Raw genomic sequence first — 12,308 nt, forward strand, 5'->3', positions numbered from 1 at the left:
TGAATTATTAAGTTGGGTTAGATCATGTAAATTCCTATGTGGCAGATAAAAGGACGATAAATACAGATCTTTCTTTCCCTTTATTTTAACTTTTGCCCATTCGATTTCGCATTCCGTGATTAAGTGTACTTGTTCATACGATACGAGATCCTTTCTTAACCCGATAAACACTCCGCCACCCCGTGACATACGGTCATTTCTATAAAAGTGATAGTTTTCAGGAAAAACTTCACATGATTTGATCGCACTTCTAGATGGTTCTTTTCCAGGTTTAATGCCTTTAAGCCAAGATTCGGTGCCACATATAATATCTGGTTTAGAATGTTCTACGAAAATTGCGAATTCTTGTTTATGTTCACGAATACTACAACAATTTACTGTTAATAATCTCAAATTTGTTTTCTTTGGAAGAAAGACATTGTCACTAGTGCTAGGCAGAGCTGACCCACAGGATGAGCAACTAGATTTGGTGCGGAATGATGCACTTTGCGATGAGCGTTGTGCTCTTGCATTCGGGCTGCTAGAATGTAACGGAGTGAACGGTTCATTGGATATCAAAGAGTCAATGGTAATAATGGAAAGAAAATATTTGAAGTTTTCAGTTCATAACTATTAAAAGTAAAACTGTCAATATTTACACTGTCACAAATACAACAATGCCAAACGACCGATGAATGTTCTAAGTATTCATATTATTTTGTGTCAATATCTTCGCACGACTTGTGGTGGCATACACTGCATTCATTGCAACACACACCTTTTTGAGACCAAGTAACTGGAAGGCCACAATGTCCACAGAGGAAGATAGACCCATTCTTAGGGGGCCTGGATTTGTTTGTATGTCCCCAGAAGTTAGTTAAGCAGATAATGCGGTATTTTATCTTAATGTCAACTTAATATTTGGTCACGCGAAATGTTTTCTTGTTACCAATTTGGTAAGTAGCAGCGCGAATGTCTAACTTTTCAAAAATATCTAGACTAAGTTAAGATTTCGTGTTATACAGTTAGTTAAGTAGATAACGCGAAACATTATCTAAGTGTCAATTTGATATCTGGTAACACAAAATATTTTCTTGTTACCAATTTAATAAATTGCAACGTGAAATCTTAAAAACCAACTACTTAATCAGAAAATTAAGTGAATAACTATTTAAGATTTCGTGTTAATTAACGTGTTACTTGTTATATTAATTCGTTATTTAGTTATGCTTAGTTATGCTTGGATAAGTAGATATAAGTGGTAGCAGTTTGGGATTTATGTTACGTTTACTTGTCTTGCTTAAGGAGTGTTTCGTGAAAATATAACTAGAAAACCAGATACACAGCATAGATATTAAGTGGTTATCTAGGTAATTAACACGAAAGTAAGGGGTCTTCCTAAAATGCAGACATTTTACCAGATTGCAGATTGCAGTCTGCAATTTTTTCCCTAAACTGCAGACTTTTTCTGCAGTCTGCAGATAAAAAAATCATTACGTCTCCACATGGTGCCATCCAAGATAGGGTTCTGCTATAGTTCTGCTAAAGTGTAATAAAGATTAATTAGCGTTAAGCAAAGATGTTTCTAACACAACTTAAAAGTAAAATTTAAGAGTTTAGAGTTTGTGTTAAATGTCCCAGAAAGTATTAATTATTTCAGGTTGAGACATTTTCTTTTCATAAAATAGTACCCGGTTTCTTCATCTCCTTTATATATTCAACTTCATCTGTGTTACATTATGAAATGATACAAACCAATTTCCAGGTGTGATTAGAAAAATAATGTTTCACATTTTCCCCTTTTTATACGCCCGTCTCTGAAAGAGCGGGTGTATTATGTGAATACCCGAGGCGGGCGGGCGGGCGGTCGGCTTTCAAAAGCATGTCCGCTCTCTAAGTCGAACAGTTTTCATCCGATCTTCACCAAGCTTGATGACAATGTTTGTGGGCATAATATCTCGGCCAAGTTCGATAACCAGCGAAATCGCTTCAGGCACTCTTGGATAATGGCTCTTGAATTACTCGAAAAACTGCGAATTTAGCCTTTTCCGCTTTGTTAGTCAAAGAGTTTTCATCCGATCTTCACCAAACTTGGTGACAATGTTTGTGAGCGTAATACCTCGGCCAAGTTTGATAACCAGCGAAATCGCCCTAGGTACTCTTGGATTATGGCCCTTGAATTACTCGAAAATCTGCGAGTTTAGCCTTGTCCGCCCTCTAAGTCAAACAGTTTTCGTCCGATCTTCACCAAACTTGGTGACAATGTTTGTGGGCACAATATCTCGGCCAAGTTCGATAACCAGCCAAATCGCCTCAGGCACTCTTGGATTATGGCCCTTGAATTACTCAAAATCTGCTAAGTTAGCCTTGTCCATTCAAACAGTTTGTCAATTTCATCCCACATGGAACCTCACAAATACCTTGATTCCTTTTACTCTTTTTATGTGTGTGTGTGTGTGGGGGGGGGGGGGGGGGGGGGGGGGGTTAGGAGTAAGAGCCAACATTTAAAGCCAACATTTACTTTATGATACGTAACTGAATATTTAGACGGGCGTATTTCGTGACAGTATGGCACTCTTGTTCCCAATAAAATGCAATTCAAAACACAATTACATATTTAGGTAGTTCTGCGCGTTCAGGTCATTTGTTTTCTTCATTGTAGGAAACCCTGATATTTCAAAACTTCAGAATATACTTAGAAATTTCGGCAAATAAAAAAGATAGTTTGTTTGCTTGACTTTTTGCTAGACTGATTCGAAAAATCTGGACCTCACATAAGTTTTCATAATGGACGTCTATGGGGAAATCACAATTTTAATTTTAATAACATTTTCAAAGTAGATTTTAATGAAACTTCTCATGGTCATAAATAAACATATGGTCTATAATATGGCGAAATAAAATGTACAGGTCTGTGTGCTTGTTTCTGAGATATTTGCCCAAGACATCTGCACATTTCATACGGATTTTAAGACGAAAATCAATATCCCATCAACATGCACATGTCCTCTTCATGTTGGTGATATACAAAGTTTCGTCTAATTTAGATGGAAACAGTTACTATAGGAGGAATTGTGTACACAATGTTTTTAATGTTCTAATGAAGCTGTAACATTTCATAGTCCTTAGAAGGGCAACATCTACAAAATCAATATCAGACATAAAAGTCCTGATAATATGTTGTGTCCACTTCATGCTGATGATGTATACAAAGTTTCTATTATTATTTCTTTTAATCCTCCATAACATGAAGAGATGAACAAGATACATAATATGTATAGACAACATAATGAAAAATATGATAATATTTACCTTACAAACAATATTCACAATGAGTATGAACAATGAAACATGATAATATGAACAATGAAACATGATAATATATAACTTACAAAGAGTATATACAATGAGTATGACAATGAAACATGATAACATATAACTTACAAAGAGTATATACAATGAGTATGAACACTGAAACATGATAATATATAACTTACAAACAATATTCACAATGAGTATGAACAATGAAACATGATAATATGAACAATGAAACATGATAATATATAACTACCAAAGAGTATATACAATGAGTATGAACACTGAAACATGATAATATATAACTACCAAAGAGTATATACAATGAGTATGAACAATGAAACATGATAATATATAACTTACAAAGAGTATATACAATGAGTATGAACACTGAAACATGATAATATATAACCTACAAAGAGTATATACAATGAGTATGAACACAGAAACATGATAATATATAACTTACAAAGAGTATATACAATGAGTATGAACAATGAAACATGATAATATATAACTTACAAAGAGTATATACAATGAGTATGAACACTGAAACATGATAATATATAACTTACAAAGAGTATATACAATGAGTATGAACAATGAAACATGATAATATATAACTTACAAAGAGTATATACAATGAGTATGAACAATGAAACATGATAACACATAACTTACAAAGAGTATATACAATGAGTATGAACAATGAAACATGATAATATATAACTTACAAACAATATTCACAATAAGTATGAACAATGAAACATGATAATATGAACAATGAAACATGATAATATGAACAATGAAACATGATAATATATAACTTACAAAGAGTATATACAATGAGTATGAACAATGAAACATGATAAAATATAACTTACAAAGAGTATATACAATGAGTATGAACACTGAAATGGTTGCGTCATCAAACAACGAAGGTTTAGTTTCATCACAAATAATATTTTAACCAACATGACTGAAGAAAGAAATGTCTGAAAATGAACACTTAAACATAGATTTCATCAGAATTAAGAAAGTCCACATCTTTAATTGCATATAACCTCTACAATTAATAAGTAATTGATAATGCACGATTGTATCAGCCTATACCACGAAACAACACTCGAAAAGGTATAACTTGATAAAAATGCATTTATTGAATTGGCTATACCGGTCCGCTTAGATACGAAACGAAAAGTATTATTAAGCTGGACTGGAAACCATTGTTAAGAGTTTTCTGACTGGCAACAATTGTTACAGTTTTACAAATATACAAACATAGAGGATTGAGTAGGAAGCTATAAGCTTTTTTTCAGAAACTCTCTCCGTATACATATGAAGAAGTACATTCTAACAAGTTAGAGGACTAACTACCAGGGTACTTTTTCTTTGTTTTACTTCTTGGCAGGGAATTGTAATTATAGGTTGTGTCCCTGTTATCCTTAGCTGACCTCTTAATTGCTTAGTTGAACTTTTAACTCATGTTCCTCGCTGTATAAGATAAGAAATTGTTTATTATAGTGACATGTGCATTAATAATACAATTATAACAATAATTATAAATACAAAAGAGCGCCCGGCCAAATGGACCTATAAGTCACCTTAATTCACTAAGCATGTAAAATGTAATTGATAATATACATATGTATATGAATAGATATGGCAGACATTTATTGTATTCAAACAAAAGACGAACCAACAGGTGTGATCTAAACATGAACAATAATACAATAGCGTAAACAAAATTAAATGATCTGGATAGAACAGAATAGAACAAAGGGTACAGACGGATTTAATCAGTATGATGCCTGTGAAATGCATCACAGCATGCAATCCGTCTCGGATGATTGGGCCAATCCCTACCTAAACGGTCCGGAGAACATCTATGATACACCTCACAGAAAAAATACTGTTCGTATAAAAACAATAGTTAAGAATACATAAATATAACAGTAAGTAATATATAGGCTGTATTCCATCTTAAAAGTATGAGATTTATAGTACAAGTAAGGTAAAAGGAAACATGACATATACTAGACAAACAGTTGTTAACGGTCAAATATCGACATATTCAATCATCTTAAAATATATAATACCATCACTATTTCATGATATTAGATTTAAGAATAGGCAATACTTCTTCTGTGGTGATAAGATTTCATGATAAGTTTTGCTGATTTTCTCAGGTGTGAATTAATAAGGATACATATTTTTTCCACTATCGAGAGATTACGGAAATCATCACTGGTCAAAGTATCTCCATATATAGAGTTTCTTATATCATAGTACAAGTCATAGTTAGCAAAAAGTGCGTTTCGCTTTCCGGTACATTCTGTGTCCAAAACCTACAAAGTCTATGTTCTGGCGTTTCACCCACATATCGACCAGTCTCCATACGTAAAGGCAATAGATATCACATCGAAATTGACACAACATCGAACGTTCGTACTTTTTTAAATTGATACTTAGATAGTCTTCACATTTGAAATTGTGCTTTTTGCTTCTTTGAGGTCAATAATTGTTTTTGATTCAAATATTTGAGGCATTCCGATATCGTTCATAATACACTTCATATCACTACTTATTTATTGTTGTAGGAAACTCTGTGAAACGCTATGATGAACGTTAATGTCTGTATTTTGGTCCTGTTTATCTGTGTACCCGTGGTAACTGCTGCAATGCTTAGCAACCCCGGCGGCGGAAAGATCTTGCTGTAAGTTATCACATATATAGTTTTTTTCCCTGTTTTATTATCTGCATTTGGTTTATACATATAAACTGTTCTCAACTATTTGATATGACTTATCTCGTGTTATTTGACACATCATATAGTTTTCATGATACAGTCTGCTTACCTATAATTATAGTTCGTCACTGACCCCTTGACATTTAGACGAGTTTACGAGTTTTTGTAAGCAAAACACGGCAGAGAGTGGTGTTTTTGAAAATCAATATAAAATGGTCAGGTGTCGGATCTATAAAAAACAGGTTCAAACCCCGTCCTGATGAATTCTATGAAAATTTTCTTTTTAGTTCGACTATTTGAAAATTTTCAAATAGTGGAGCTTTTGTACTCACTCATCCGTCCAAGCAAAATAATAACAAATTCGGTTTGATTGAGTCTGTTCATGAGAGGTATTAATGAAAAGTGCACTAGCGCCACCAGCACCGGTTTAAGCGGAACTCTGTTACAAATGTATGTTAGCTGGTATCTCAGTAACCATTTGTAGGAATGGATTGAAACGACATGCCGTGCACAGGTTGCAATACCCTATATTGCATTTTTACGAAGTTATGCCCCCTTTTCGTCATGGCGATTAATTCTTAAGTTTTGTTGAGACCAGCTAGCATATATTCATGGTTTCCATGACAGGGAGGACCTACATGGCACACATATAAAGGATCTTATACCTGCCTTCAAACTGCCGGTACCAGGAGAACGTTTACCAAAGGTTTGGTTTTGTTTATTGACTTGCTTATATATAGCAATAGAATTATGGGGTAACAAGAACACTAAAACTATTTCATTGAGAACTTAACACTGGTTTGACTTAGTGCTAATGTTCATCAAAAAAACAAAAACAAAACAAACAAAAACACAAAATAAAGTAATAGTTGGACACAATGAAAATTCCTTATCATTTGTATCGGGATCTGCCATCCAGGTAGTCCTGAATTAAGTATATATTGAAAAATCAGTGCAGCTGAAAGGCAATGGCATGCACTTGTACAAGAGGAGTGATAACATAAAACAAGTCCACCTACACAGATACACAACTATACTTCATAACGCCATAACAGGAATAAGTATTTACACCACAAAGAACATGCCTTAGCCTTAAAGTCAGTCCCGATGAGCAGAAAACATTCCCGTTCATTATATCTTTGAATAACCCCTCGGAAAAAATATATTTTGAAATCCACAAAATTTCGTGACAACAGAATTAAGTAATTTCCCAGTATGCCAGTATTCATAGAAGGTCTGAGTACCTAATGATAAGATCACTTAGTATTGTGACCAATGATTTGATTTCCTCCCCGGAAAAAATATAACGAAGTACTGAACTTAATAGGAACAATGCCATTTCTGAAAGATGAATATTTGGACAAATAAGTTACTTATGTAAGCTGGTATCTCAGTAACAATTTCTTTGAATGGATTGAAACTTCACATTCTTATTCACTGATAAACTCTCTTGCATTGCGCAGGTTCCATAAATCTTAATTGAATTTTTATAAAATAATTCTTTTTGACTTAAGAAGTTTAAGGTTAAGTTTGGGAATCATGATTTGTGAAATGTAAAAAGTAAATACATTTTTCTGTGGTAACATATGTCGGTAAGACACTTTTTTGTATTAATTTTTAGTGTATCTCTAATAGAGATTTTTATATTAGTCTTGAAATTTGGAACGTTCAAAAATGGCTCAGTGGTGGGTGCCAAGATCACTCTGTGATCTCTTGTTTGAAAAGTTATTTTCATTTTTGAATTAACATAAGCAGTCGTGTTGTTGAGCCCATGTCCTTCGGACACATTTCTAGTTTAATTCTGTGAGCTGTCTTTAACTGAGTATTTGTTTTCTACCTAGGATGTGAGAAAGCAGCGTGCCACTGGTAGGACAAGAGATGGTGCTAATTTCCCTCTGAGTATTGCCGTAGAGATGACAGATGAGGAAGGCGATGGTATTTCGCACCATGGTGACGATATCTACAAGGGTGTAGTGTGGGTGTTCGCAAACATCAGTGGTCTGATCACGTTCCTTCCCGATGGCACAATACATAATATAAATGAGAACTTTTCACTGATGTTGTTTGGCTTTAAGAGTTCAGAAGTAATTGGCAAGGTGAGTGTGTTATGTTTGGGACAAAATCATTACATAAACATACTAATTTTAATATTAATGTAAAATAATGGTAAAGGTCATGTATTTGTTATAAATAACACACGTACACATATCCTGTGAAGTGTTATTATTACAGTGAAATTCCTTGAAACCTAGTGCTTCTTATGAGTGCTATGAAGTTTCAACTTAACTCAAGTTGGGAGGACTTGGGCGATCGGTCATGGTGCTGTGTGTACCAGTTTGGTTTCTTATGCTTATTTACGCTGAACAAGATGTTGTGTAGGAAATTAAAAAAAACACTTTTACCTCTGGATATCTAAGTAGATGATTTCTTTGAAATACTTTAATTATACCCCCACCAAACATGTTTGGGGGGGGGTGGGGGGCTATATAGGAGTCAGTTTTGTCGCGTCCCGTCCCATCCTGAAATCTATATCTCAGTTATTACTAAATGGATTTGATTCAAACTTAAAATAGATGTTCCATCTTATCACCCACATCATGTGACACAAGGTGCATAACTCTGACCCCAATTTTTCATGAATTATGCCCCCTTTTACTTAGAATTTAGGGTTAATTTTGATGCATTTTCACAATATCTCAGTTAATACTAAATCGATTTGATTCAGACTTAAAATAGATGTTCCACCTTATCAACCACATCATGTGACACAAGGTGCATAACTCTGACACCAATTTTTCATGAATTATGCCTCCTTTTACTTAGAATTTAAGGTTAATTTTGATGCATTTTCACTATATCATTCTGATTGGCTTAGAGCCAAAGGGAAGTAACCTTTTTAGCTCACCTGTCACAAAGTGACAAGGTGAGCTTTTGTGATCGCGCGGCGTCCGTCATGCGTGCGTGCGTCCGTAAACTTTTGCTTGTGACCACTCTAGAGGTCACATTTTTTGTGGGATCTTTATGAAAGTTGGTCAGAATGTTCATCTTGATGATATCTAGGTCAAGTTCAAAACTGGGTCACGTGCCTTCAAAAACTAGGTCAGTAGGTCTAAAAATAGAAAAACCTTGTGACCTCTCTAGAGGCCATATATTTCAAAAGATCTTCATGAAAATTTGTCAGAATGTTCAGCTTTATGATATCTAGGTCAAGTTCGAAACTTGGTCACGTGCCGTCAAAAACTAGGTCAGTAGGTCTAACAATAGAAAAACCTTGTGACCTCTCTAGAGGCCATATATTTCACGAGATCTTCATGAAAATTGGTCAGAACATTCAACTTGATGATATCTAGGTCCAGTTCGAAACTGGGTTACGTGCCGTCAAAAACTAGGTCAGTAGGTCAAATAATAGAAAAACCTTGTGACCTCAAGGCCATATTTTTCATGGGATCTGTATGAAAGTTGGTCTGAATGTTCATCTTGATGATATCTAGGTCAGGTTCGAAACTGGGTCACGTGCGGTCAAAAACTAGGTCAGTAGGTCTAAAAATAGAAAAACCTTGTGACCTCTCTAGAGGCCATATATTTCATGAGATCTTCATGAAAATTGGTCAGAATGTTCACCTTGATGATATCTAGGTCAAGTTTGAAAGTGGGTCACGTGCCTTCAAAAACTAGGTCAGTAGGTCAAATATTAGAAAAACATTGTGACCTCTAGAGGCCATATTTTTCATGGGATCTGTATGAAAGTTGGTCTGTATATTCATCTTGATGATATCTAGGTCAAGTTCGAAACTGGGTCACATGCCATTTAAAACTAGGTCAGTAGGTCAAATAATAGAAAAACCTTGTGACCTCTCTAAAGGCCATATTTTTTATGGGATCTGTATGAAAGTTGGTCTGAATGTTCATCTTGATGATATCTAGGTCAAATTCGAAACAGATTCATGTGCGGTCAAAAACTAGGTCAGTAGGTCTAAAAATAGAAAAACCTTGTGACCTCTCTAGAGGCCATACTTGTGAATGGATCTCCATAGAAATTGGTCAGAATGTTCATCTTGATGATATCTAGGTCAAGTTCAAAAGTGGGTCACGTGCCTTCAACAAGTAGGTCAGTAGGTCAAATAATAGAAAAACATTGTGACCTCGCTAGAGGCCATATTTTTCATGGATCTGTATGAAAGTTGGTCTGAATGTTTATCTTGATGATATATAGGTCAAGTTTGAAACTGGGTCAACTGCGATCAAAAACTAGGTCAGTAGGTCTTGAAATAGAAAAACCTTGTGACCTCTCTAGAGGCCATACCCTTGAATGGATCTTCATGAAAATTGGTCAGAATGTTCACCTTGATGATATCTAGGTCAAGTTTGAAACTGGGTCACGTGCCCTAAAAAACTAGGTCAGTAGGTCAAATAATAAAAAAACCTTGTGACCTCTCTAGAGGCCATACTTTTCATGGGATCTGTATGAAAGTTGGTCTGAATGTTCATCTTGATGATATCTAGGTCAAGTTCGAAACTGGGTCAGCTGCGGTCAAAAACTAGGTCAGTAGGTCTAAAATTAGAAAAATCTTTTGACCTCTCTAGAGGCCATATTTTTCAGTGAATCTTCATGAAAATTGATCTGAATGTTCACCTTGATGATATCTAGGTCAGTTTCGAAACTGGGTCACGTGTGGTCAAAAACTAGGCCATTAGGTATAAAAATAGAAAATCCTTGTGACCTCTCTAGAGGCCATATTTTTCATGAGATCTTCATGAAAGTTAGTGAGAATGTTCACCTTGATGATATCTAGGTAAAGTTTAAAACAGGGTCACCTACCTTCGAAAACTAGGTCAATAGGTCAAATAATAGAAAATCATTGTGACCTCTCTAGAGACCATATTTTTCAATGGATCTTCATGAAAATTGGTCAGAATTTTTATCTTGATAATATCTAGGTCAAGTTCAAAACTGGGTCACATGAGCTCAAAAACTAGGTCACTATGTCAAATAATAGAAAAAACGACGTCATACTCAAAACTGGGTCAAGTGGGAAGAGGTGAGCGATTCAGGACCATCATGGTCCTCTTGTTTAACTTTTGTACTGAGTTACTTCCCCTTAAATTCCAAGAATTAGTCTATTTTTAGAAATTCTATTTTTTGATTTTGGGTTTTCAAAATTTAAGGCATCACAGCGCGTGCAGCGTTCTTTTTTCATCCGGGTATTTTTATCCGGTGCTGATGTAAATATCTCCTCTTGTCAATTTTCAACATTTTTAGGTATCAAATCCCAAAATATTTTTGGCCCTTTTTGACCATAATTTTTTTTTATATATTTATTTTTTGACCGTAATTTTTTTTTATATATATATTGTATAGTGTCATTTGACCTTATATAGCGAAGGGATTTTTCATTGCGCATGCACAACTTTTTTTAGGGGATTTTCAATATTTTAGGGATTTTTCAAACTTTTTAGCTCACCTGTCACATAGTGACAAGGTGAGCTTTTGTGATCACGCAGCGTCCGTGCGTTCGTCCGTGCGTCCGTCCGTCCGTAAACTTTTGCTTGTGACCACTCTAGAGGTCACATTTTTTGTGGGATCTTTATGAAAGTTGGTCAGAATGTTCATCTTGATGATATCTAGGTCAAGTTCGAAACTGGGTCACGTGCCATCAAAAACTAGGTCAGTAGGTCTAAAAATAGAAAAACCTTGTGACCTCTCTAGAGGCCATATATTTCACAAGATCTTCATGGAAATTGGTCAGAATGTTCACCTTGATGATATCTAGGTCAAGTTCGAAACTGGGTCACGTGCCGTCAAAAACTAGGTCAGTAGGTCTAAAAATAGAAAAACCTTGTGACCTCTCTAGAGGCCATATATTTCACAAGATCTTCATGAAAATTGGTCAGAATGTTCACCTTGATGATATCTAGGTCAAGTTCGAAACTGGGTCACGTGCCGTCAAAAACTAGGTCAGTAGGTCAAATAATAGAAAAACCTTGTGACCTCTCTAAAGGCCATATTTTTCATGGGATCTGTATGAAAGTTGGTCTGAATGTTCATCTTGATGATATCTAGGTCAAGTTCGAAACTGGGTCACGTGCGGTCAAAAACTAGGTCAGTAGGTCTAAAAATAGAAAAACCTTGTGACCTCTCTAGAGGCCATATATTTCATGAGATCTTCATAAAAATTGGTCAGAACGTTCACCTTGATGATATCTAGTTCAAGTTCGAAAGTGGGTCACGTGCGGTCAAAAACTAGGTCAGTAAGTCAAATAATAG

At 35.1% G+C, this 12,308-nt stretch overlaps 1 protein-coding gene across 1 annotated transcript in view; it reads left to right on the forward strand.

Moving 5' to 3' along the window:
• Positions 1-6,635: 6,635 nt before the first annotated feature.
• LOC123539894 (PAS domain-containing serine/threonine-protein kinase-like) overlaps positions 6,636-12,308 on the forward strand; it is a gene marked incomplete at its 5' end in the record, with an annotated part of 29,548 nt that continues 23,875 nt past the window's right edge. The window contains 2 exons of the mRNA XM_053527030.1: positions 6,636-6,749; positions 7,885-8,139. Coding sequence (XP_053383005.1) covers positions 6,636-6,749; positions 7,885-8,139 — 369 coding nt within the window. The remainder of the gene's footprint in view (positions 6,750-7,884; positions 8,140-12,308) is intronic.

The sequence above is a fragment of the Mercenaria mercenaria genome, chromosome 16 (genome assembly GCF_021730395.1).
Source record: "Mercenaria mercenaria strain notata chromosome 16, MADL_Memer_1, whole genome shotgun sequence".
Classification (NCBI taxonomy): Eukaryota; Metazoa; Mollusca; class Bivalvia; order Venerida; family Veneridae; genus Mercenaria; species Mercenaria mercenaria.